The following is a 27984-nucleotide window of genomic DNA, read 5'->3' on the forward strand; positions in this document are numbered from 1 at the left end:
CAATATTCTCATAAAAGACATTTGAAAGTTAATACTATAATCATGCACCCATAGTCCACTTGTCTTGAAGACAATTTACTATGCTAGACTATGCAGATAACCTCTATTGACACCTCTCTTGTGAATATCTTTCAAATGCAAACACATTTAAATTTTAAATATGTAGGCTCAATTAAACTAAAAAAAATTGCAATGACATTTTTGAACCACCAAGTTCTGTTGTTTCAGCATTTTATTAATAGTTTAGACACATACCAAGCTCTTTAAGTGAGACTTAAGTAGTCAGCCACATGCAGCCACATGTCAGCCATATGCAGGAAAACTCCATGACTGTGCTTAAAGTATCCATTCACCCCATCTATACATGGATATTCCAGAGATGCTTATTGGATTATAATCCGCACTCTCTCCCTGGAGGGACGCACCCTAATTCCCTAATGCCAGAGAGTATTAGGAGCGTTAGATTTAAGTGTTATATGATGAAGTGTTGGCTCAGTTATGTAAGTAACAGATTAAATGGCATATTTGCATATTAAAGAATTCACACAGTGAAGTTCACACTTTTGAAGTTGTGAGAAAATAATGAAAAACACATGATTTCGCAATGGAGCTAATTGCTACAAATCTATATTTTAAAAGAAGCCATATTTTCAAATAACCATTCAACATAAAAGAATGTGTAAGCGTTAGTTTTATAACATGGCTTTAAAGTGAAATTTAATCATAAATTATTCAGTCAGCAGTTAATGAATCTTTCTTATAAATCCACTAAGGTATTTTTTTCTAGGATATTTGCCAACTCCTCGCTGGATAACGATTCCTTAAACATTTTTAAACAAATGTGAGACCTCCGCTCTGGAGATTAAATTGCAAAATAAATTAACAGTGAAGAAACAGTGAAAGTCAGGGTGGATTAATACCCATTCAAATTGCAAATGGAATCTTTGTACAGAATCTTAAAAGCAAACCGCAGTAGTAATATCAGGAAGCATGAAATGGAAACAGCACATTTCCATCAAAGCTCCGGTTTGATGGAGCCCAAGCAAAACATTTCTTATCATGAATTTTTCTCCACTCACGTCTCCTGGGAGACATTCTACAAAGAACCTCTGAATCCAGTCAATCAAACAAAAGGTTCGTAAGTCTTCCATCACCATTTAAATATATATTTAAAGGATCGTGTCCTGTCCTTTTTAAAAATATATATTCTTGAAATTGTTATGTTTGATTTGCTTAGAATTTCCAAGTTTTGATGATTTGTAGTATTTTTTGTCTCAAGAAAGGCACTTTCAGTGAAAGTTATTGGTCTCAGGTCCTCCTATAACAATGTGCAAGGATGCACATGGGATGAAACTAGTCCAGAAGATGTCTGTAACTGGTCTGTTCACGTACTCCGCCTCGCTTGGCCCACCATTGGCGGGTGGGCCTTCTACCACTCCGCCGCCACCCTCTGGAACTCCATCCCGCAGTCCCTCTGCCTCGCCCCCTCTTTGCCTCCTTCAAGACCCATCTCAAGACCCTTCTCTTCGACCGTGCTTTCGATCTCCCTGCTTCCCCCCTGCCCTCCACCCTCCCTGATCCCAACCCCCAGCTCGGGTCCGAATCTCTGACTGTCCAGCACCTTGGGACATCCACCCGACGTGAAAGGTGCTTTACAAATGTAATTTTGTTGTTGTGCTGCATTGTGCTGGTCTGTGTTTTCTTCAGACAGAATATGTAAAGGTTTCAATGGCTGCAAGTTCCTTATTTAACTTTTTTGTTAATTTTCCCTTATTTTCATGTTATGATTAATAATTTTATTTCTTTCTGGGTTATTCAAGAGATGAAAATTATAAATTTACAGGATAGGAGATCATGCGGCACAAACTAATTTTGATTCTTAATGCCCACCTGAACAGAGAGATGGTTTAACATCTCACCTGAAAGGCAGCACCTCAAAACCTTGTAATCAGAGATCGCTTTAACACAAAATTGTGTGCATATTGCTTAAAAAAATCTTCCTGTACGTACAAATTGGCATTCCGTGTGTACCATGTAGGCAATTTTTTTTACAGTCCAAGTTCTTTGTTTTCTCACTTATCGCCCTGTGGGGAATCAAACCCGGGTCTCGCGCTTGCGAGGTGAGTGCTCTAACCACTGAGCTACAGGACTCCATGTGATAGCCTCGTAAGCGAGAGGCCCCAGGTTCGAATCCCGGGTAGGACTTAACCTTAGGCAAGTTTCCTTTCTGCATACGCCCGTCAGCCCAGTATGTCAGAACCCGGTTGTTAGATGACTGGCGGATCCCTTTCCCGGTAATAATCCCTCCAAAAAGTTCTGTTCACTCAAATCCACGGCTGTTTGTGGGACACTGCTGTGCGCAGTCGGCTGCCGCGTTTCACCCACAAACTGCAGTCAATTCGCTTTACAGTCTATTCTGTGAAGCGCTTTGAGACGTCTCGACCACGTGATGATGCGCGAGAGTGGAAGGAAACCAAGTGCAAAGATTATTATTATTATTATTATTATTGAGCATCATTTGAGATCGGGAACTCTATAAAGTCCCGATGTGGAACCAGAAACCTTCTCAGAAGAAAATATTACCAACTGAGCCCAGCTGTCACGTGATGGTGACATGATGCTCCCCGGGGACGTGATGACGTCCTGCACAACAACGTGATAAAGTTCCCCACAACCCCCCCGTGACGCGATGACGTCATCCACAACAAACCCCGTGACGTGATGACGTACATCACAACAACACCCGTGATGTGATGACGTTCTCCGATGCGGCTGCTCGCCGTGCCTGAAGCGCATGCGCGGTTGGATTGATGTCGTGGCCGAGAGCGAGAGCGAGCGGCGGGGGGGCGGGGCTGAGCCGAGGCCCTGACACCACCGCACACACAACCCGCACAATGAGGCGCGCGGGGCTCGGTAAGTGCTTCACAAACACCCGACACAGAGCAGCGGTAACATGGCCGCAGGTCCGCGTGTCATCACCGGGGGGTCAGTGACTGTCACACGGACTGTAGCCGCGTCAGCAACTCCCGACTGTGACTGTCACTAACCATCACCACCAGTGACTGTCACTAACCACCACCACCAGTGACTGTCACTAACCACCACCACCAGTGACTGTCACTAACCACCACCACCAGTGACTGTCACTAACCACCACCACCAGTGACTGTCACTAACCATCACCATCAGTGACTGTCACTAACCACCACCATCAGTGACTGTCACTAACCACCACCACCAGTGACTGTCACTAACCATCACCACCAGTGACTGTCACTAACCACCACCACCAGTGACTGTCACTAACCATCACCACCAGTGACTGTCACTAACCATCACCACCAGTGACTGTCACTAACCATCACCATCAGTGACTGTCACTAACCATCACCACCAGTGACTGTCACTAACCATCACCACCAGTGACTGTCACTAACCACCACCACCAGTGACTGTCACTAACCATCACCACCAGTGACTGTCACTAACCACCACCACCAGTGACTGTCACTAACCACCACCACCAGTGACTGTCACTAACCATCACCATCAGTGACTATGACTAACCATCACCATCAGTGACTGTGACTAACTACGAGGCTCAGTGACTGTAACTAGCTACCATCGTCAGTGACTGTACCACCATCAGTGACTGTGACTAACTACCAGCTTCAGTGACTGTACCAACATCGGTGACTAACTGTACCAGCATCGGTGACTACCAGTGACTGTGACTGTACCGCATACATATTACATTTGTATAGCACCTTTCACGTCAGGACGACGTTCCAATGTGTTGGACTGTCAGAGTTTCAGACCCGAGTTGGGGGTCGGGATTGGGAGGGTAGAGACGTCTCTATGTTGACCAACCGAGACAATTAAACAAATTCAATTTGAAGAATGAGTGCCACCGTTAATAATAACAATAATCCTTGTATTTGACACAGCGCCTTATCACATTGTTGAGACGTCTCAGAGCACGGATATACTGTGAAGTGGATTGCCTGTGTATTTCTGAGTGAAATGCGTCAGCCATGTTTCACAAACAGCCCTGAAGTGAATAACCAATTTGTTTTATTTGAGGGATTCTTGGTCAGGCACTGGAGAGAAACCCCTTTCTAGTAATAATAATAATAATCCTTGCATTTGATATAGCGCTTTTCACGTCGGGAGGACTTCCCAAAGCGCTTCACAGAACACACTGTAAAGTGAATTGACTATATTTGTGGGCGAACGCGGCAGCCAATTGCGCACAGCAATGTCCCACAAACAGTCGTAGATTGAAAATGACCAATTTATTACTGTTTTGGGTTTTGGAGGGATTATTATTAGGCTCTGTGTGGAGTAAGGAAACTTGCCCAAGGTTTCGCCCTCTGCCTGGAATTGAACTCAGGTCTCTCACTTGCAAAGCGAGTGCTCTAACCAATGAGCTACAGGACTCCATAGGAGTCATAGGATCTTTAACGTGCACCTGAATAGGCAGACGGGACCTCGTTTTAATACCTCATTCAAAGGATGGCACCTCCAACAATGCAACCCCACCACCCCCCGGCACTGCATTGGAGTGTCATCTTCGTTTATGTGATTCCAAGTCTTGATGTGGAGTTTGAATCCACAACCTTCTGACTCAGAGGCGAACTTGTTACCACTGAGCCAGGCTGACACACACCTGTTTCATAGGAAGCAGTGGTTTGATATCTGATGACAGTCATGTTATATCGTTCCTATACATTGATTGCTATAAGGAAAAACAGTAAACTACAGGTGTACTGGGAGAAGGCATGTAAAGGATTCGAATGGTCATCTTCTGTCCTGTCACTTTCTATAGTTCTACACCTGAGAATTCCTGTGAAGACTCATACCCTTTTGGCTTTTGGACAGCAACCAAAACAATATGAGGCTTTGCAGGAATTCTGCAGAAGATACTGCATAAAAGCTGAACATATTGTCAAATATCATGAATGATGGGGGTAATATAACAGAGGTGGGATATTAAAAGCAAAGCTCAGCATATAACATCAGCTTCAGCATTGTTTATAGAAAATAATGATCTTCGCATTTGGTGCAGTGCATTTCATGTCGGTAGGACATCTCATACCTTTTCACAGGATTCACTGTAAAGTGTAGTGACTGTGTGTTTTATAGGCAAAGGAAGCAGGCAATTTGCACGCAGCAGTATCCCACAAACTGCCAATAGCCATGGAGGATTGTTGGCCAGGACATTGGGAGGAATTCTCTTCTCTTTGAGATTTTTATTGTTATGAACCTGGAATTGCCCATCTTGGGAAACCACAATTTATAGAGGAATTTGTGGAGTCCGATAGATCCATTTTGGCCCCCAGGTGCCTCTGAAATGTTGTCGTCTCATAATGTGAATTGAATCTTTCAAGGCCATTAGCAGTCCCTGATAATAGGATCCAGCGAAGGACACAAACCTCTGTGAGGGCAGAATAGGCAAATTCTGTTTGACTGCCTTTGGTCAACACCCGTAAATTCTCCTCCTTCCCTGCTTTGCTTGGGGATCTTCATCTTTGTGAATGTCTTCGAGACGGTCATCTAAATTGTAAGAGTATGGGGACAGTTACCAAATGTGTCATCAAAGGTTTTTTCAGCAGAGTTTTGGAAGACGAGGAGAGTGTGCAAGATGGAATTCTGCAGAGCAGAGGCATATCAACTGAAAGCTCAGGTGCTGACAGTGGGTTGGATGGTGTGGGAGGGGTACAAGATGCTAAATGCAAGTTCTTTGAAGTGATAATTTCTATCACTTGTTGGCATAAACCTATTTTGAAAAGAACAATTAGTGACGTACTGAAACGAAACGTTGGACAAGTTTCCTTACTCCACATGGCTGTGTTTACCTAGCAGTAAGTAGGAACCTGGTTGTTTGTCGATTGGCAGATTGCTTTTACAGGGGTAATAATGACTTTCAAATAATTTTTAAAATAATTGGTTACTTCAATCCATGACTGTTTGTGGGACACTGCTGTGCGCAATTGGCTGCTGTGTTTCGCCCACAAAATATGCAGTCAATTCACTTTACAGTATATTCCCTGAAGCGCTTTGAGACATCTCGAAGACGTGATAAAGCGCTGTATCAAATGCAAGGATTATTATTATTATAACTGAAGTGTACTAAGACCATAAACATGTCCACAGAAATGGTGAATTTTCATTGTTGGGAGTAATATTTATATTTATGCACTGCAGAAAATCAACTGCTTGATGTATTCAGACACTATTAAAAATGACTGCTGATTTGGAAAGAAAGATATAAGACAAAATTACACTGTGCCAAGAATTACCACATATTCACCAAGTAACTTTATTTCCCTCCTCCAAGGGGATGGCGCCACTACATATACCCCTGGCAGTGGGTATAGTGTTTATGAAGAGGAAAATGAAAAGTTAACAGAGGGACTTCGTGAGAAAGTAACTGCATTAAAATCGGTGAGTTCATCTATTTGTTACAGGTTTAAGTAATTTACATTGGATTAAAGTATTGATACTGTTCAGCAGTTAAGTGATAACTGTCCGCTCCTCCACTCAGTGGACTCTGTTCTGCTCCACGTTCCCCGCTCTGCCTGCCCCACCATCGGCGGTAGGCCCTTCAACCTTTCTAGCCCCATCCTTTGGAACTCCATCCCACAGTCCCTTCATCTCGCTTCCTAACTTGCCTCTTTCAAGCCCTGTCTCAAGACCCTTCTCTCCAACCGCACTTTCAGTCACCCTCCTCCTCCTACCCTCCCTTCCTTCATTCCTCCTGATCCCAACCCCTAGCTTGGGAGCAAATCCTTGACTGTCCAGAGCCTTGGGATGTCCTCGCTGAAAGGTGCATTGTTTCTAACAAAATTACTATGATCAAGAAGGATGGTTGAGGCAGGACACTGGGCTCATTTAAGAAACAACTTAATGCTATTCATGGAAGACAGTTGCATTAACTGGAAGGATGAGATGATATATCATTCATATCTATGTTGGGATAATGCCCCATTATAATGCAATTGTCAGGATCTTTAAAATATGAGACTGTGTTAAAATGGGTCATTCATAACAGGACCGCTCGCAATTAATTTATGAGGTTGCTTGGGTCACTGTTGATGTTCCCAAGCCCTCTGCACTATGTGCACAAAGCTGGTAGACAGTGGTGATGACTCTTTGCAAAGTAGCAAGCCTATATGCCACAGCTCCACTGTCATATCGCGTTAAATTCAAACCCGCAATATACTAACGTGTGCGAGAGCAAGTCTGCATATTCAGCAAGATCTTTTATCTGAAATAAAGGGAAGTTAATTTGGATACATTCTATTATCAGTTGAATCAGTTGTTTCAGTGTTGTACAGTTGAGATAATAGTTTGATGTTGCTGGTAAGTAGGTTTTCTGCAATATCACAGCAACACAATCTTACATTTAGATTCTAAGTTAGAGTTCTAATTGGAAGCCAGAAGTGGCTGTGCAATATAAATAATAATAATCCTTGCTTTTTATATAGCGCTTTTCACATCTTCGAGATGACTCAAAGCACTTCACAGAATATACTGTAACGTGAATTGACTGTATATTTTGTGGACAGTCAATTGCACACAGCAGTGTCCCACAAACAGTCTTGGATTGAAGTGACCAATTTATTATTTTTTTTTTGAAGGAATTATTACCCCCGGAAAAGCGATCCACCAATCGACTAATTTGATTAAGGGTTCCTACTTACTGCCAGGTAAACAGGCGTGTGGAGTAAGGAACCTTGCCCAAGATTTTACCCTGCCGGGAATCTAACCACTGAGTTACAGCACTCCACAATTCATGTAAATTATAATAATAATAATCCTTGCATTTGATATAGCGCTTTTCACGTCGGGAGGACGTCCCAAAGCGCTTCACAGAACACACTGTAAAGTGAATTGACTGTATATTTGTGGGCGAACGCGGCAGCCAATTGCGCACAGCAATGTCCCACAAACAGTCATGGTTTGAAAGTGACCAATTTATTATTGTTTTTATTTTTTTTTGGAGGGATTATTATTAGGCTCTGTGTGGAGTAAGGAAACTTGCCCAAGGTTTCGCCCTCTGCCTGGAATTGAACCCACGTGTCTCGCTTGCAAAGCGAGTGCTCTAACCACTGAGCTACAGGACTCCACAATTGTGTCCACCCAGAGCACCCGAATCGGAAGAAAGGAACTGAGCAACATTGTATTACTAATAATTTGATATTTTCTCACTTTTTCTCATTTTTTCTGCAGCTTTCAATTGATATTGGAACTGAAGTTAAATACCACAATAAAATGATAAATGAGATGGTATGTATTGAACATTCACACAAGTTTTCAATGAGTAACACTCAGATATTGCATTTTTATTTTATTTTATCCGAAAAGAATTGGGCGAGGCCATGGAACACGTTTAAATGTGAAATACCCAAATACAGAAACAATGCTGAAACTATGGTGTTGATTTTTAATGATAATTGGAAGTTGTTGTGAGACATTAAAACTGCAGCATTCAGTAATAATCATTTTCCACCAGCAATACTGTTTTAGAAAATGTTAAGCAACAGTTTTTGTAAAGTCAGATGAGCTGGGCTGGCGAATATGTCATCAGCAGTACCCTGTGGACCTGCCTGGCTCAGGATTATCTGATTACCAAGACTGTCCTAGAGAATTGAGTTGACTTCTGGCATCTCATTGCCAAGCATGTTGTTTTGAAGCGAGCTCAGCTCTCCAAGGAGATCCACTTACTCTCCACGTACTCATTTCAGAGTACAGCTGATTAAAGCAGCTTACTTTACAGCATATTCTGTGAAGCGCTTTGAGACGTCTAGAAGACGCGAAAAATGCTATATCAAATGCAAGGATTATTATTATTATTGTCAGTAAAATATAAACCAAAGTTTCAGTTTGAAAGGCTCCAGTACATGGTATAGCTATTGATTGGTTTCATTGTTTCTGCCTAATAAGAGATTTCTCACATGGTGCTGGTAACTGTAATGGAGGGTGGACAGCAATACTGTACGATGCTAACATCAGAAACTGTCAAATTTGCAATATTTCCAAACTGTAATGCAATTTGAAAAACCAGAAAAGAGTGAAACAAGGCCAGAGAGCAAAGTTCTCGGATGGATGGATGAAGATAAATGATAGTGAAAGAATGCAGCACATCAGCCTTCCAGGGATTATGTAATCCAACATTTTTAAATACAACCAGATTGCTATGTAGTGATCATTATTGTGATGCCTTTTGGTGGATGTTGAAGATCACTGCAATGAGACATTGGAATTTGGTTAACATTGAGGGATTCTAGGACATAGAATGAATTACCTACCAAAAATGGTGGTTAAAGCAGAATCCACTATAATAATAATAATCGTTGCATTTGATATAGCGCTTTTCACGTCTTCTAGACATCACAAAGTGCTTCACACAATATACTGTAAAGTGAATTGACTATATTTGTGGGCGAAACGCAGCAGCCTATTGTGCACAGCAGTGTCCCACAGACAGTCATGGATTGAAAATGACCAATTTATTATTGTTTTGTTTTGGAGGGATTATTATTAGGCTCTGTGTGGAGTAAGGAAACTTGCCCAAGGTTTCGCGCTGCCTGGAATTGAACTTGGGTGTCTCGCTTGCAAGGCGAGTGCTCTAACCACTGAGCTGCAGGACTCCACAATTCTCCAGATGTTGTCTTTCCAAAGTTTATAGCTCTAAAAGGGAATTAGACAAATGTTTAAAAAATAAAAATATAAAATCATGTGGGGAAAACGCAAGGGAGTGGAACTAACAAGCTTTTTCAGAGTCTCGGCACAAACATGATGGGCCAGTTGGTCTTCTGTAGGCAGACTTGATTATGGTTAGAGCTTCCTTTGCACTTGTTAATGACACTTTCAGAGGCATTGCCAAAGGCCTCCCTTGCCCTCCACCCTTCTGTAAAATTCTTACTTATTCTTATTTACCGTAAAATTCTTATTTATGCAACAGTTTGATTCTCAGTGAGGTGGAATTTACTGAGTAAATTCTAAGAAGTTTTCTTACCATGGGCAGTGGAGCTGATGAACACTGACTTGAAAGGAAGACAGATGAGGAAACCTACTGTTTATATGATTGAAAAAACTTAACAGCCCAGAATATATGCACAAACTAACCAAACACAATAATATAAGTTGTTAAGATCAAATATTACTCCAACAATTAAAGGAAGTTAGAAGTGCTGCAGAATAAAAAAANCAACAGCAATAAAGGTTGTGCTGGTTAAAAAAGATTTATAGTGAACTGGAAGATAAATGATGATGGGAATTGTGTGTGAATTTGATTAAAAATATTTGGCAAAATGTTTCAGATAGGAGGTTTTAGAACAGATGAGGCGGTTGGTAAATGGGTTTATTTTATTCCAAACATATTAAATAATAATAATGGATTTTGTGATTTGCCTCATATACTAAGCTGATTGGTGTTGTTTGTCTTCGAGACTTGCTATAAACTTATCCCAGCACAATGCTGGAGATGTGCTGTTTTGTTGGGATTGCCATCTTTCAGATGAAAGGTTAAACTGGGTCCCATGTCTTTGTTCAGCTGGATGTAATATATATAATATAGCTATACAAATACAATTTTGTTGTTGTTGTTAAAGATCCCATGGCACTATTCATAAAGAGAGGAGTTTCTCCCAGTGCCGTGGGCAAGAGTCCCCCTAAATAAAATTGGTAATTCACTTCTTGCTGTTTGTGCAAACTGCTGTGAACAATTGATGCCACATTTGCTCACAAGGTGCATAGTCAGTCCGCTTTACAATAAATCTGGTGAGGTGTGAGACATGACCTCCTAACGTGACCTCCTATACTAAAAGTAAGGACTATTATTTTATTTAAAAAGTATCCCATTAACATCAAGGCAATGAAGTACCTCATTGTACTAAAATACCCGGTCATCTTGAGATGGCAAGTTTAATATGCTATGTTAGAGTAACATTTGGTTGGATTACTTCACCAAGAATCAATATTGTGCTTTCACAGGATACGGACTTTGACTCCACAGGTGGACTGCTAGGTGCAACAATGGGTAGACTCAAGCACATATCCCGTGGGAGTCAAACAAGAATGATATGCTACATGATGTTGTTTGCATTTTTTGTATTTTTTGTACTTTACTGGATTATTAAACTGAGGTGAAATAAATTTGTGCCACTCCAGTATTCACGTATTACACCTTACATACAGTGAACTAACGCTCTTCTGGGACTGGATAAATTTTGGTTATAATAAATCTTTTAAAGATTTTTTTAACAAATGAGGGTGCTGCCTCACCCTCATGTTGCAGACTACATTGTGATCATCTCTGCATTCTCTCAGTGATTTCTGATTCGGTTAATGTTTCATGTTCATGTTTGCATATTAGGAAAAAATTGTAGCTATGGTATTTCTAATATTTGACCTAAGTGAAATTCTGCTTCTTCCCTTACAATTGCAAATGTTGTGTAAAACCTGATCATTTCCTAATCTACATGCATGCCGAGTTGTGAGTCTAATCTCTCCAACCTTGGGACGTCCTCCCAACTTGAAAGGCGCTATACAAATGTAATTTTGTATTGTATTAAGTGTTTTGTCTCAACTGTACAGACATCGGATTTGGGAATATTCTATTGTTGCAGCAAAAAGCAGTGTGTCACAGAATTGAAAGAGATAGGCTCAACCAATAACTGAAGATGTCTAGCCACATCTTTCTAAGGTTCTGCGGAGCATCCAAGTGGAGATTAGTTTATTTCCTACAGATTTGAATTGCTGGGCAACTTCTTAGCTCATTTACATTTCTTGAATAATTCCTAAAGATAATGGAAAATATATGTACTCAGAAAGGTAAAGTTTCTATATCCCAAATAACAGCCACAACACTTTCTGCTTTTTACTGAAAGAAAACAATTCCTCTTTTTACTTGTTTGCTTCCTTGCATTAACCATTGGCTGAGAGGGAGCTCAGCTGATTTTCACCCCACCCTCAAGCAGCTGGAAGGTGTATAAGAGCAGCCGGGATATGACTGCAGTACTTTGTGGACTCGTCTGCTTCCTGTTATTCAGTGTCAGAAACTCAGCAAGTGATGCAGTCCATTGATATTCCGAACACTGCACCAGTGTTTTGCCATTAAAAGGGATGCCTTAAAAGAGGATTGTCGTACCTCGATACTGTAAAATAGACTAGGTTTAAGTTCACAAGATGAACAAAGAGGCAGCTTGATTATAGTTAGAGTTCCCTTTGGACTTGTTAATGACTTTAAGAGGCATTGCCAAAGGCCCCCCCACCCCCCTTGCTCTCCACCCTTCTTGATTCCAACCCCCAGCTTGGGTGTAAGCCCTTGACTGTCCAGCACCTTGGACATATTCCAGAGTGAAAGGTGCAAAATAAATGCAATTTGTTGTTGTCTGGTAGCAGGGACTTGAGACCTAAAGCTGCTACATTTGCTAACAATTAGTCACTCCACTTAACAGTAACTGAATTGCTTTGAGATGTTTCAATGTAATAAAATGCTATATCAAATACAAGTTTATAATTATAATGTGAAAAACAAATGAAGGGAGCTACTATAGGTTAAGATGGCATACTGTCTCTTTCGATGAACTTATGATTTGTGTAGACATTTGCTTTTCTACCAATTGTACATTCCATCATGCAACACAACTTTATGTTGAAGGTTGCTTTGGCAGATCCTGAAATTCGGTATTTTGGGGACTATGGTCTGTTTTCAGAATTCCTCCCTGAATTATCAGTGGGTCCAACAGCAGTGAAAGGCGATTGGAACGTGTTTTGGAGTTGGAGCTATACAGAAAATGGTTACAGCACCTATCAACTCCATCATGAGGGCATTCTGATTCAATGTCTCTGTGTTTTTGATGAATAATGTAATACACTATTACAAAGTCTCTGGAACTTACTCAAGCTTCCCACCGAACCCACCCCCCCCCCCCCCCCACTATCTTTAAAAGCCGAATAAAATCTAACACTTCGACAGTACCTAGGGTCACCTCTCCTGATCAGTGTCCGTCATCATCTTTGTAAAGCACTTCAAAACGTTACCCAAAGGTGCTACATAAAGGCAAATTGTTATGTGAGAGATATTCTGTTAAAAAAATACGTGGGTGGATGCAATCTGCCATGATGGAATCTGAATGGCTGTTAGCACCAACCAAGCAGTAAGTTCAGGAACTGAAGTGATTCACAAACTCTCTGCCATGGTTCTTGCTTTGATATGATCCAGAGATGACAAATTTACTAACTGAACGTTCTGGGGAAAATGTTATGAATAACAATTTTATCTGGTACTTCAGAGTTTGAAGCCTGAGATAAAGAACTGACTAGAACTGACTTCTTGGATGTAGGTTTGTATCCATCCCAGATTGAATGAATAAAAATGTTGTCTCCGATTTCTACATGGAAGTAGTTTTAACCCAGTCTCTAGTGGGAGTACAAACTTCTTACAATTCCATTCTGTACTTGCCAAGTCTTACTCGAGAGATTATAAACCGCCATTGGAAGGTCTTTATATTTCAAAATTTCTATCAAAAAAGTTTCCTAAACATGTAAAAATTCAGGTCTGCCAAAAGCATGATATCAAGGTGAAATGTCTCTTTTCCATCAATAGAATGAAAGTGGTTGTATTTTTAAAAAAGTGCCTGAGGAATTATTGTTGCATAATTAAATACAGTATGATGTGTTTTCTTTGTCAGAATATGTGTAATAATGTAAAATTAAATGTTTGCAATAAAAAATTCCACGTGTCCTGCACATTGAACAGTAATTAAGAGTTTCATCCAGATATTAGCTTGTAGCTATACAGCAATAAGTATAGATTCAGGTTCATTCTCAACTATCATACATATACCAAATCATAGAAAATTGTATTTTGTACATCTAAACCTTATTCTATTTGTCAAATAAAATGTTAGGCATAAACAGCCACTTTTCTGATCTGGTGGTGACAGATTATAACAACTTCATGACTCCACAGTGTACCTTGCAAGGAATTACTATCACAGTGAATATATTTTTGAACAAAACCTGGGTTTAGAGGTGATAAAAAGAAACATTGTGAAGCTAAAATAAAAACTAAAATATATTAAAGTACAGAAATGTACACGTCAATCAGCATTTAAGAGATTAACATTTTTCAGTACAACCCTTCATTAAAACTGAAGGCCCTTTCTATAGGAACACTGCATACTCTCTATTCCAGTCGAAGGAAGCAAATCCCTGCCAAATTCCTTGAGAGCCAACAGTTTCAGAAGTGTACAAGATGTCCTTGTGAGATCTCTGCATACTTATTAGTACTGTCTAACCTTTTTCATCTTTTGCAATAATAAACGGCGTAGGTGAAGATGGAAAATAAGTATAAAAAAGTGGCAGAAGATCTATAGATGACTACCAGTGCTGTTTTGGTAGGAATATTTAATGTGGGGGCATCAGATTCAATCTGATTCGATATTCACGTGTTTATGGAACTTTCTTTGCTAACTCCTGTAAGAGGTGTGGATATTTGTCATTTCCAATTATGTAACTGACATTCAAGGATCATTTTTCTGATACATAGCCAGTAGCCAGACTGGTATTGTCTGAGCAATAATAGTATCCTAATGAAATGCCAATTGCACTACAGGCATTGTTCAAAGTGGTAACTAGCAGTGGTGTGAGCTAGAAGACTAGAGTTTTACTGTTAATTCCATTTTTTTTGGTATTCAGTAGAAAGAAAGCAGGGATCATCACTTACACACTTACGCAGAACTCTGCTAAGCAGCACCAAATTCTGATAATTTTTTATTAGACAATCAGGTATTCAGACTCATACACCTGCAGTCCTGAAATCCTTTTCATGCAGCTTATTTGAGTTGAGCAGCTGGGAAATGAATATTGGACAGGTGAGATCAGGACAGAGATAACTTTGTGAAAGGCATATTAAATTAGCACAAACTGCAGCGATGCTGGGTCATAAATTTGAGCTTCAGAATCTGTTCATCATTTATTAATTCCTGTAATCTAATCATAGAACAAATATTACTGTTCAGAAAGAGAAGTAGGCGTGCTCTTAAACAGTCAAACACTTCAGTGACTTATTTTTAGTGGCTGACCGTGAACTAATACTGGATTTGAAATGTGGGATGTTATCCTTATCTTACTCTTCTCTTATCTAAACCACTAAAATAATCTGTATTCTAGATTGAAGTGCTCCTCTTTTGTTTTTAATGGGTGATGTGTTCTATTGAACAAAGTGACTTATTGATAAATTGTTCCACTTAGATTTAGATTCTTATTTCCAAAACAATGATTCATCAATGAGACTAGATAAAGGTTTGTTGTAATATACCCACAACCTGTGAAACATTTAGAAGCTTCCTGGCAAGACAGGTTTGTGCAAACAAAATATATTAAAACCACTGTTGAGTTTTGCTAGTTGCTGTTGGTAACATATTAACATTTGGATCAACCTTGGGAAAATGTAGTGCTTTTATATTGGCTGCTTTTCTTGGCAGTCACAAATAAATTTTTGGTATACATTTGGTTCAATGATTCCATCAGGGTCAAGGTTGCCCTTGCAAAACCTATCCTGTTATTTATGAAGTCTTATTAGAGATTTTCATCCATTCAAATGACATGAACCAATGCATTGCCAAAACTACTTTGAGGTGGTCTAGGCATCTACCCTCCGAGGCAATTTAGTCTCAGATCACACTGCACATTCTAGATTTGTACAATGCTTTTCATGGTCGTTTGCAGTGATTCTCAACAAGGAAAATGAATAGAATCTGTTCATTTAACTTCTTCTCAAAATCTGTTTTCTTGATATAGTTGTTAGTCAAAAGATGGAGCAATTGACAGCCAAAGCATATATTAATGTCCTATTGTTGAATTAGTACAACTATGGATTTCTTTTAGTAAGCCAGGTATCTGACACGTGGAAACCCATCACCATGCTTAAGAGTATCCAAACCAAACAAGTTCCATGCATCCTACCTAGACGTGGAAATTTCAAAAATATTAGTTGGAATGGAATGTGCACTCTCCCCCTGGAAAGACACACCCTGTTCATCTAATTCCAGAAAGTGTTAGGTGCAGGTTGGCATAAGCCAAGGCTTGTGGACCCCAGATTGTGTGTTGGGGTGCTGCTGGAGTCTAACCAGCTAAAACTGCATAGCACTGCCTGGCAAGCTTTCCTGTTGCTTGTCCAGCGAGGAGCACCAAACCCATTAATGGGAGCTAAGCGGGAACTGCCTCCAGTGACTGGTCGGCTCTTCCAAACCTCGATGAGCCAGGCTGCCTGTGCTGTCATCAGCAGTGCCCTGGAATACTGCAGACCCACCTGGCTCAGGATCCTGACTGCTGAGATCACCACAGAGGGTGGGTTCGATTCTGACATTCTGTTGCCAAACATGGCACCTTGGAGCCAGTTCACTTCCAAGGAGACCCTGCAGTTTATAAAAATAGAAGACTCAGGATTATGACAGCTGTGAGATTAGTCACAAAAAGCCTTTTCTAAAAATAACAATTGAGGGAGAGTAACTCCATTTTTCATTCCAATCTCCTGATTTTGTAACAGTCTGTTTCTAAGAAACCAATGCACAGGTTTATGAGCTGAAACTGCTCGAGTGAAAAATCATCACTGAAAATTTCCAAATGAGTAAATAATGATTAAGTACAACAGACATGGTTGGGGGAATAAAATCATAATTTAATTATATTTTACAATACACATTACAGAAATACATTGATCCTGAAATTTGCCTAATAAGGCACTGTTACACATAGCTCTGGTGCACGCTCGTGCGGCCGGTAGATGGCATTTCAAAGTTAGTCTGAGACGACTCTTGAGGCATTGGACTGTGCTACATGATGACAGTTCAGGAGGTGGGATTAGCAAATTACTCGGCACTGATTTATAAGGAACGTAGATACATGACCATTTCACTAAAGTCTAAACATATTTAGGCGATTTATGGAAAATGTCATTGTAATGAAGAGTAAAATTATACATAAATTCCCAGCAGGGTTAAATGGAATAGACTTACTGAAAGATTTAGTGCACTTTGCCATTTTACTGTTCAACAACAATGTGCACAGGCACTTAATTATAACATAGACCTCTTAAGAGATCCCTTCACTACCCACCTTATTCTTTTCTCTATAGATGATTATACACTTGGAAGCAGATAACACAGCAGAACAAATAGATAATTATAGTATAAAAATTATGTATCTGAATTTTTAGAAAGGCACTACAGGAATATCTATGAAAATTTAAAGAGATACTCTAGGAAACAAATTAGAAAAATAGCTATAGCACCATTTAAAGTATTCGAGTCCACAATATTACAGTAAATCCCTAACTTCATTCACCAAAGTCATTCAACTCCTGGCAATGTAACTGGAAAGAAACTGAATAGCCACCTTCAAAATGTGCCATTCCCATTGCTCTCATTGAACTGTTTTCTCTTTTCCATTGGAAACCAAAGCCATGCTCTTCCCTTATACCTTCAGGTCATGTTGTTTAGTATCGTAGCTGATACCAACTGATGTAAACACCAACACTTTGGCAATGAACATGTCAGCCTAGGTTCAAGCTTTAGTTTGCATTTACTTCTGAATAATAATTTTTAATAAGAAACACATTACCTGGGCGGAAGGTATTTAAAGAAGATACAAGGTTCGGAATTTATATTAAATCCAATTAACTAATACTAGTTGTGAACAACACTGATTAAAACAAGTATGGCAATTAATCAAAAGTGTTTGTAAAATGTGTTTAGGATGTTACACAAACTAACAACTTATTTCAAGTCTGATGATAGTATCTCTTCCCCCAAGATGATAATTCACATAGTATGGCTCAGAAAAACACATTGCATTACGTTGCTTATTTTGTGTACATTAATATCTTCTAAATGTGTCCTAAAATCAAACATCCCAAATAAAACACCAATACCAATTATTGCCAATACTTTCTTCTGGACCTTTGTATCAATCATTTTGATTCAGGAATGGTCCCCATATACTTGCATATGATAGACAGCATAACTTCATCAGTGCCAGCTCCTATTGACATCAGCCTCATATCTCTGGAGGAATGGAATAAAGAGAAAGGAAAAGACATTCATCAATCTAAACAAAACATTTTAAAACATCTTAAAGTGTTAAGTACTGAAACTCTTTATGTAGGCAAGCGAGGCCGCTATGGTTTGCTTACAGGAAGGCCCTACAAACAGCCTTGAGGTGAATGACAAACACACCTGGAGGACTGCTAGCCAGGACACTGAGAGAAACTCACTTTTCTTTAACAATGGTATTAAGTGATCTTCAATGTCTATATGAAGATCAAGCAGTTGGGACCTTAGTTTAAGTGAAGGGCATTTCCACTGCCATCACAGCACTCCCTAGACCCCTATAACATCAGGCTAGACTGTAAGGTAAAAAATATACAAATGCTGATTTTCTAGATGCATTTTAGAATGTACCTGCATTTCCAGATCACTTTCGTACAAACATTCAATTATGTTTAATTAGTTCATATATCTATAGGTAAATGCAGCAGCCATCTCACACACTGCAGGGTCCCACTATACTAATCATTGATGATTGACCATTGAATCTCAGTGAATACTTCAATCTACACTATTTCAGCCAAATTGTTGAAGAAATCAATAGACTTCTTTCTTATATCTTGCCTACACTGAATAAATAGAAAGATTTTTTTTCTGGAAAGGAATAGGACAACATGCAATGGGTTAGCCATGGTTAGGGCAGGGCACACAGAACAAGCATGAGTTATCCCAGCAGAGGAGGTGAAAAGGGGAGTGGGGCAGGCGTTCAGACAGATAATGAGGTGCCAGGGTGTGAAGGGATTTATAGATGAGGATAAGACTGATGTGAAGGAAAAAGGAGAGCTGAGGATCAAACCTGATAGCTAAACTTGAACACTGGTTTAGTGAGTTTGAAAGAGAGGTCAATTTATTATATTCAATGATGATGGTGAGCCCAGTTTATTCCATCCACCTACATCAATACCCCTATTAAAATCAATCCTCCTCATTTTAATTATTTAATAACACCGCTGAAATATCAATTAAGTTTTACTTTTTTTTAAAAGGAACAAAATTGAAAATCAAAGCAAGATGAATGGGATTAATTAGATTTTTTAATAGCATTTCATTATGAACATTTTAGAATTGGGTCTTATTTTATTTTGCAATTTCCCTTTTGTCAGGCTTCCTCTGGGCCATATGTGTGGATGTGTACATGTATATCACATCAGAGGGAGAGACTTCAAACATATCAGTCTAATTAATTTTAGTGTTCCAGCTTTTTTTAACGTTAATGTTTATCTGTAAATTGGTTTAAGTACCATCAATAAAATCTTAAGCATTCTCCTTATGAGTAATTTTGTCTCATTTCCAATCATCTGAAGATTCTTTCTCTGACAGGAAATTACTTAGGTCTCATAGAAGATTATTAAGACCTGGATGAATGTAATTTCCAGTCAAATTTTTCAATGGCTGGAAATTATTTTCTGTCAACAGACGTGAAATTGAGACATGAAAGATATCAGCCCCATTCAAGACTTTATTTCCTCTCAGATTTCACGTCTCTTCTTGACTTTGATACTGCATGTGAGATCCTTCTGTAGATCTCTGCAAACAACAGCTCAGGCCAGTTACTAAAAGGGTACTATAAAGGCTTCTAAGATAGTGAGATTTCCATAAGGATGGGCATATCTCAGCTGCCTCTGGAGTGATTCTCTGGAGCTCTATTCAGAAGCCGACTTTTTGGATGTAGGATCAGGAATTGATATCCAAAGAGAGTTCCAGAGCGATGGTCACGACAAGGGTTCGTTATCTACAAATTCTTTTAAAAACTGCACTGTAGACTCTGCAGTGAATTGATTTACTCTCCATTTTCAATTCCTTTGTCTGCAGAAGTGCCTGCTTTAAGCATGACAAGTCCTCCTGACACACAACTAAGATCAGCAATTTGTCAAACAAGGAACAGTGAGATCAAACCCATTTTGTACATCTGCAATTCCCTGAATTGTTCTGTTTAATAATATCAAATTAATGAATGCTATGTTTCTTGTTATTTATTTTTAGGCACCTGCTCTCTTTATTTCTGCGCCTCTTTGTTAGAAAGTATTAGTAAACCAAGCAAACACTCCACAGTGGCTTGAATTCATGATATAATAATAAAATAATGATAGTAATCTGTGTATCTGATATAGCACCTATAAAACTGAGAACATCTCAAAGCACTTCACAAACTTTCTGTTAACAACAAGTAACATTTATACAACGCATTTTCAAATTGGGAGGAGGTCTCAAAGTTCTTCATACAACTGACTAGTCCCCAGGCCAAGCTGGGGGAAGTGGAAGCAGGGAGAGAGCAAGGTGGGGGGACTCTTGAGATGCCCAGATGGACTTCAAGGTTGAACAAGACACAAAGGATCCGCACTGGTTCTGTGAGGTGTAGTTAGCATCTGTACAGATCGATACAGTCAATGCACTGAGGTGAGAGCCAAACAAGAGCATCTATCTTTTTTTATTTAGCTGTAATGGCATTTAGCTGTAATATGTAGTAGCTGTGCATTTTTAATAATAATAATAATACTTCCATTTGATATAGCGCCTTATCACGTCTTCGAGACATCCCAAAGCGCTTCATAGAATATACTGTAAATATGAATTGACTGTATATTTTGTGGGAGAAATGCAGCAGTCAATTGCACACAGCAGTGTCCCACATACAGTTGTGGATTGAATGACCAAATAATTATTTCATTTATTTATTTTTGAAGGGATTATTACCCCTGGAAAAGCATTCCGCTAATCGACTAACTGGGTTCCTATTTACCGCTAGTTGAACAGAGATGTGAGGAGTAATTTTTTGAAGAAACGCAGCAACCTATTATTCACAGCAATATCCCACAAACAGACAATTTTATCTGTGGGATTGTTGGCCAGGAAACCAGGATCTTTAATAAGTAAACAGACAGATGGACTTTGGTTTAATGTCTCATCCAAAGAACAAGTCTGACATGCAGTGCTCCCTCCAGCAATGCACTGGACTATAAGCTTTACGTTGCAATGCAATGCACGAAACTATAATCTTTCTAGCCTAAAGGCAAAAATGCTGCCAACAGGGTCAGGTTGACACCTGTTAACTAAATTGTTTAGGTTTATTTGTTATATACTTTAATTTGAGTTCTAGTACAGAGGATGCATGGCTGCTTAAACAATCAGTAACAAACGTGTTCAGAGGTTCTTATTATTACAGTATTGACAATATTAAGAGGGGTTTAGAGAAGTAAATGATCGTGGTGGGAACATGACAGATAGTGAACAATGTGTTTGGTAAATGAGATTGGACAGATGCCCAGGTGATGCTCTTTTACAGTGCTGTCTGTGGATTCCTATATTCATTTTAGCACAATGACAATTAAATGATCCTAATTGCTTTGAAATGTCACTTAGCATAGGTCAAAGTTTTAATAAAGTTTACCCCTCCATGCCACCGGTTTATGACTAAAACAAAAGTGATAAAGATTAGCTGACTCTTTAAAAAAAGTAAGTATTGCAGCTCACCATCTTAGGAAAGGAGAAAATTGATCTCCAGAAGGTCTAAGCAATATTGACCACTGGTGAGCACTTCCTGACAATCTAGTTTTTCACATGTTTTATGCTCTCTTTTTGTTAGCTTAGCCTTTCAAATGATTTAGAGCCATTGAATCCTTAATCTAGTAGAGGCACATTTGTTCCTTCCCGGCAAGAAAGGATTATTTACTTCCTTTCATTATAGTCACCCAAATCATACGATCTGCAAAAGTAGAAGTCAAATTCTTCAAAAACTCTTTAATATTAATAATAATCCTTGCATTTGATATAGCGCTTTTCACGTCGGGAGGACATCCCAAAGCGCTTCACAGAACACACTGTAAAGTGAATTGACTGTATATTTGTGGGTGAACGCGGCAGCCAATTGCGCACAGCAATGTCCCACAAACAGTCGTAGATTGAAAATGACCAATTTATTATTGTTTTTGGTTTTGGAGGGATTATTATTAGGCTCTGTGTGGAGTAAGGAAACTTGCCCAAGGTTTCGCCCTCTGCCTGGAATTGAACTCAGATCTCTCGCTTGCAAAGCGAGTGCTCTAACCACTGAGCTACAGAACTCCACACTTTTGGCTACAAATCAGTGATATCAATACATTATAGCAGATTTCTAATCTCTTCCTTATACTGAGTTAAACAGGTTTAACTTTGCTTTTGCAATGAATTCCCATTGTTTAAAGAGTGCTTTAACAATTGACATAGTAAGGTAAGATCAATAGTAAGTAGGAACAGGAAGAGGCCATTCAGCCCATCAAGCCTGCTCCATCAGTTTATTAGATCTTGGCAGATCTTTGGATCCCAATGCCCCATCCTTTCTAATATCTCTGCTACCCACGAATATGCCTATCTCACTTTTAAAATCACTAACTATTTCACTTGTCCCTACTGATGCTGCCTTTACAGCTTTCTGGATCAGAGCCAATCTACATCTTCATGTAAGAGATGCTTTGCTTTATCCTTCTAGACACAAAGAAACTAGAGTAGTTAATGAAATAGAGATGGGTACCACAATTTTTCCGAGAGCTTTGGTGGCTATTATGGTTTGGGCTTTCCACGTAAATATGGGCAGCTGAGCAAGCTGAAACATTGCAGTACAGCGAGGAGTACAGTTAGTTTCAGATATGTCAATACTACAGTCTTTGTGAAAGGAAGGAACATTCCTGAGTATATAATCACCTTCCACGGGCAATTAGATCTATTATTTTTGGAGAGCATTGATGTGGATTATTGTACAAATCCCATTCTCAACAAAATTGCACATGCAATGACATAAATGGAATTTAAAAAAAAACTGTGAAGGCACATACAGGATAGTGTGGCTGATACACAAAATTTACTTGTTGAGAAGGGTTAAAAAAAACGTCCGTAACAGCATTATATTGTAAAACATTGAAATGTTATTGCAGTGGTATTTTACAGTAGAATCAACTGACCAGACTAATTAGGACTGGTTCCGATGTGAAAGAAACAAACACGAATAATTCAATACTGTATCATGAAAAATACAATCAATTACAGTGCTAACTAAAAAAGTCTTCCATCCGGAGTTAAATTGTCACTATACAATTTCCAGTTGTATACGCAGTGCCAGGCCTTCTCTGCCACAGCCTCTCTGACTCTGACTCTTTTTCTCGCTCCCTCTGAGCTTCTCTAACTTTCTATCTCCATTTCTCTATAACTATCATCTCATTCTGACTAATCTTACACTGTACAAAACTACAGAGGCTTAGCTTCATGAGATTTGTGGTACTGGCCACAAAGGTAACACAAAAAGATTTACTTTTGGTGTACATGTATAACGTGTGCATTAGGTTACCAGGCTTGTGCAGAACTAAAATCTCACATGCATATGCACAAATGATTTGGACTCATCAACAAGCTTACTGCCCAGACTGCGAAGGTTAGCACACAAAATGCCACAATATTCACCCAATATTTTATCTCTATTGTGTTAATGGATCTGTTAAAACTGTAAGGAATGAAAATAAACTTTGGCCTGACAATACCCCAAAATAAATGTGAATTTTATTTGGCACAACTCTTGAGATAGAATATGGTAAACATTAAATGGTGAAAATTGCATTGAATTATGCTTTATTAACCAGATCTGACAGCTGCTGGTTGCATACTGCAAAAGTCACGGATGAATGTTTAATGAATATCTCAAGTATGTATAACCAAGGGCTATTGAATTCCACTGACTTTTCCCCCAATGATATTTTAGCATGACTTATAAGTTATGACTAAAATTATGAGACAGCAGGATTAAGCTGGATAAAACGTGGTCAAAAGCTGCCCAAACAAAAAAAGCAGAATAAGCCAAGCATTGACAGCTTCTGGGACAGAAAGCTGATTCATGAATGCTAGAAAACCATCTGGGTATACAATCAAGTAATCTAAGATTAGTTAATGTGCTTTCCAGCTGTGTTTAACGAAGATTGGCTGGGATGACACTGATTTTCACGAATTATGAAAGTTACTACATGTAGTAACATCACCAGCTCTTCAGCTGTGCTTGACAACAACAACAACTTGCATTTAATTAGCGGCCCTCACGCAGGGTAGCATCCTAGAGCACTTGACAGAATAAAGGAAAGGCACTGACTAATGTGAATGTCTGAGAAATGCAGAAACCCATCACCATGCCTTAAGAGTATCAAACCCGACTGAGTTCCACGTATGTATACTAACATTTTCTTGACTGTGGAATGGACTGTGCACCCTCTCCCTGGAGGAATGCCCCTGCTTACCTAGCTGTTGTAATTCCAGATAATATTAGGCGCAGGTTGGTGAGAGTCAAGGTTTGGAGACTCAGAGTATACATTGGGATACTGCTACAGTTTAACCAGTTAAAACCCCATTGCTTAGTATTGAAAGCATTCTGTGGCAAACGTCCTGTTTTTTGTCCAGCCAGGCCACTCTACCTGTTATGGCTTTGCACTTGCAAAGTAAACAGGAGTTGAGTTGGGAGAATCCCTGTTATTCAGCTGAGTGTGACAACAACAACTTGCATTTGTATAGCGCCTCTGATTACCACCCATCTCCAATCTCCCTTTCCTTTCCAAGGTGCTGGAATGATTTGTTGCTTCCAAGCTTCGCTCTTTCCTCTCCCGCCACTCCCTCTGTAAACCCCTCCAATCGGGTTTCCTGCCGCCCAGAAACACAGCTCAGAAACAGACCTGGTCAAAGTGACAAATGACATTCTGCCAGCCTGCGACCTCTGCCTCCACATCCTCCTTGACCTCTCTGCTGCTCCTGACACCGTTGACCACTCTATCCTCCTCCACCACCTCTCCTCTCACCTCAACCTTCATGGTTCTGTCCTTTACTAGTTCAGATCCTACCTCTCACACCGTCTCCACTTTATCTCCATAAACGGCTTCCTCTCCAGCCCCTGCACCGTCTTGTGCAGCGATCCCCAGGGCTCTGTCCTTGGTCCCCTCCTCTTCACCATTTACCTGCTTCCTCTTGGTGGCATCATCCGCAGACATGGAGTCAACTTCCACATGTATGCGGATGACACCCACCTCTATCTCTCTGCCTCCACCCTCGACTCCAGGACCACTGCTGTCCTGAAGAATGACTGTCAGGTTTCAAGTCCTGGATGGAAACTAACTTTCTCCAGTTGAACGTCAACAAAACCGATGCTCTCCTGATTGGTTCCCGTCAGCGGCTCCACACTTCAGGCACTGGCAGCATCACTATCCAAGGTTGCACACTCCACCTTGCTAAGCCAGTCCAGAACCTTGGCCTCTTGTTTGACCCTCAACTATTCTTTCTACCCCACATCTGTGCCATGACCAGCTCTGCCTTCCTTCAACTCCGCAACATCGCCCAGCTCCGCCACTGCCTCTCAGGTGCCGAGACCCTCATCCATTAATTCTTCACATCTAGGCTCGACTACGCCAACTCCTTGCTTGTCGGCCTTCCCAACTCTTCCTTCCACATACTGCTGATCATCCAGAACTCTGCAGCTCCTGTCCTCTCCCGCACCAGGCTCCATGACCCCATCACACCCACCCTCGCCCGGCTCCACTGGCTCCCCATCCCCAGAGGATAGAGTTCAAAATCCTCATCCTCGCCTTCAAGGCCCTCCATGCCCTTGCTCCTTCCTACCTCTGTGACCTGCTGATCCCATATCAACATGTCCTCTCCCTCCACTCAGCAGGCTCCGGCCTGGTCCACGTCCCCTGCCCAGCCCACCCCATCATTGGCAGCCGGGCCTTCAGCCTCTCTGCCTCCACCCTTTGAAACTCCGTCCCAGTCCCTTTGCCTCGCTTCCTCCCTTGCCTCCTTCAAGGAACGTCTCAAGACCCTCCTCTTTGACCGTGTCTTCGGCCTCTCTCCTAGCCTCCCTGTCCTCCACTCCACCTGATCCCAACCCTCTGCTCGGGACCAAATCCCTGACTGTCCAGCTCCTTGGGATGTCCTCCCGACGTGAAAGGCGCTATACAAATGTAATTTGTTGTTGTTCTGGTGCTAATGATAATGACAGTGACTTTTGAAAAGTTGCTTAAAATGACTGAATGTTTAGAGAATTTCTTTAAGATAATTTCAAAGAAAAAAGTAAAATTTTTAAATAAACGTATTTGCTTCTTTCCAATGAAAATCAAAAGACACTGCAACAAGAGAATATAATCTTTAACTAGTTAAGTGAAATCAGCGCTCCGAGACGCTACCTGTGTGAAGGGCAAAACACAAATGCAACATGTTGTTGCAAAAATTGTAAGATGTTCTGACTTTGTCTGCTGATTGTTATCCCTAGAGAGAAACACTGAGGTGTTTACAGCATATCACACGGAGGGATTATTACTATCAGAGAATTGACCTTAATTTGTGATAGGAATGCTTTTGCAATTTGCAAATTACACGGTTTGATGAGTTTTGTTTCTTTCCCAAAATCAGTTGAGGTCACATTCAGCTGATCTGTACATCTTGAACTGTTTTGTTTACTCACCTAAACAGCCGACTGACCAGTACCTCATTAGTAAAACCCATTCCTCCCCAGTACTGGAGGCAGCTGTCTGTTACCTCACGAACCAGACGGCCTCCCTTCAACTTCGCCATTGAGGCTAGCTTTGTTACATCATTTCCTTGAATATACTGAGCTGAATGAAGAGAAAACAATGATCAGCATACAACACCACAGTCCACGGTCTAGAAGGTAGAAACATACACACATGGGTGGCTGAGCTGACTTCATAAACCACAAAGGCAAAGCACAATTTTAATCATTTCTTTGATTAGCCAGATATTTGATGCTTGCAAAAGCCATCACCATGCTTAAGAGTATCTAAGCCAGACCAAAAATTCTACAATTATATTATTGTATAATTATTAATTATACAATTATACAGCATCAGTAGGGTAAAATTAGCCTGTCTTTCGACAATTCAATGGGGTTTAAAATGTACCATTCGCTGTGCTAATTATACTGTAATCATGATACTATTGAATGATACTATAATTATCATATAAATATTATACTCTTACCTTGAACTGCCTATCAGTCATTCTATTTTGTTACTGAAATTGTGCTATTCGCTAGCAATTTTTTAAAAAAACACTTGCGACTTTCAGCTTTCTATCGAGCCTGGCATTTTGCATTGGGCTGACCGGCAGCACATAAGTAAAACCTACTTCTCTCCAGCACTGGAGACAGTGGTTAGTCTCCTCACAAAACAGGCAGCTTCACATAAGTGACATTTTGCTTCTGGGTCATTTTTTAGCTGAGAAAATGTCTGAAAAGTCAGTCAGAAGTTTAAACTTTGCCCACTTTTTGGCATTTTTTTGAAAATGCACAACCTATCAAAACGTACGTGAGAATTGGAAAACAAAGCATATGAAAGATGACATGTTAGTATATAGAAACTGAAACTATTATTGTACACACTACAGGTTTCCCCACATTAACCTGCACTATACAAGTAATAGCATTGTTAACCTAGTTCACTTTAAGAATATGGAACATTCGGTTTCCCTTGTATGAGCAGAGATTATAAAGTTAGAACGTGGAGAATTGTGGGCAGTAATTCAATAGCAGATTAGAGTGAGGATCAACATTCAAGGAATGCATACAGATCGATATTCAAAACAACTGAAGATGGATCCAAATTAAAGAGTGACATTTGTGAATATTTTGGCTTGTGCTGTGCATCATATTTCACCTCCTCCCACTTTCCCAATGCCCCCACCACCATTCCAGTTAGTGAAATCAAGGGCTTCTTCCCAGATTGCTGTCGCCACCAGCAGTGGACACTTTTAGAGTGAGCTTGTATGGTACAGGGCATGGGGAGTTAATGAAAGAGAAAAATAGCTAAAAACAAAATCTTGCCTGACAGCACTTAAAGAATGCATGAGATAG

General features: G+C 40.0%; 2 protein-coding genes across 2 annotated transcripts in view; one reads left to right on the forward strand and one right to left on the reverse strand.

The window, feature by feature from the left end:
- The first annotated feature begins 2779 nt into the window (after positions 1-2779).
- bet1 (Bet1 golgi vesicular membrane trafficking protein) lies at positions 2780-11163 on the forward strand. The gene is made up of 4 exons (XM_007909257.2): positions 2780-2913; positions 6341-6447; positions 8236-8292; positions 11002-11163. The coding sequence occupies exons 1-4, from the start codon at positions 2811-2813 to the stop codon at positions 11155-11157; spliced, it is 423 nt and encodes a 140-aa protein (XP_007907448.2). The 5' UTR covers positions 2780-2810; the 3' UTR covers positions 11158-11163.
- A 5512-nt stretch (positions 11164-16675) lies between these two features.
- Positions 16676-27984, reverse strand: part of zgc:85777 (acyl-CoA/acyl-ACP dehydrogenase) — a 60755-nt gene continuing 49446 nt past the window's right edge. The window contains exons 8-9 of the mRNA XM_042331829.1: positions 26578-26728; positions 16676-18080 (exon numbers count right to left, since the gene is read on the reverse strand). Coding sequence (XP_042187763.1) covers positions 17987-18080; positions 26578-26728 — 245 coding nt within the window. The 3' untranslated portion in view covers positions 16676-17986. The remainder of the gene's footprint in view (positions 18081-26577; positions 26729-27984) is intronic.

This window comes from Callorhinchus milii, unplaced genomic scaffold, assembly GCF_018977255.1.
Source record: "Callorhinchus milii isolate IMCB2004 unplaced genomic scaffold, IMCB_Cmil_1.0 Scaffold2, whole genome shotgun sequence".
NCBI classification, from domain to species: domain Eukaryota; kingdom Metazoa; phylum Chordata; class Chondrichthyes; order Chimaeriformes; family Callorhinchidae; genus Callorhinchus; species Callorhinchus milii.

What these genes read in the sequence shown, in the direction of transcription:
- bet1 (XM_007909257.2), top strand. Translation starts at nt 2,811, where the DNA reads ATGTCGTGGCCGAGAGCGAGAGCGAGCGGCGGGGGGGCGGGGCTGAGC. An exon ending in AAGTAACTGCATTAAAATCG is followed by an intron (nt 6,448 to 8,235) that starts GTGAGTTCATCT and finishes TTTTTTCTGCAG; the next exon opens with CTTTCAATTGATATTGGAAC. An exon ending in ATAAAATGATAAATGAGATG is followed by an intron (nt 8,293 to 11,001) that starts GTATGTATTGAA and finishes GTGCTTTCACAG; the next exon opens with GATACGGACTTTGACTCCAC.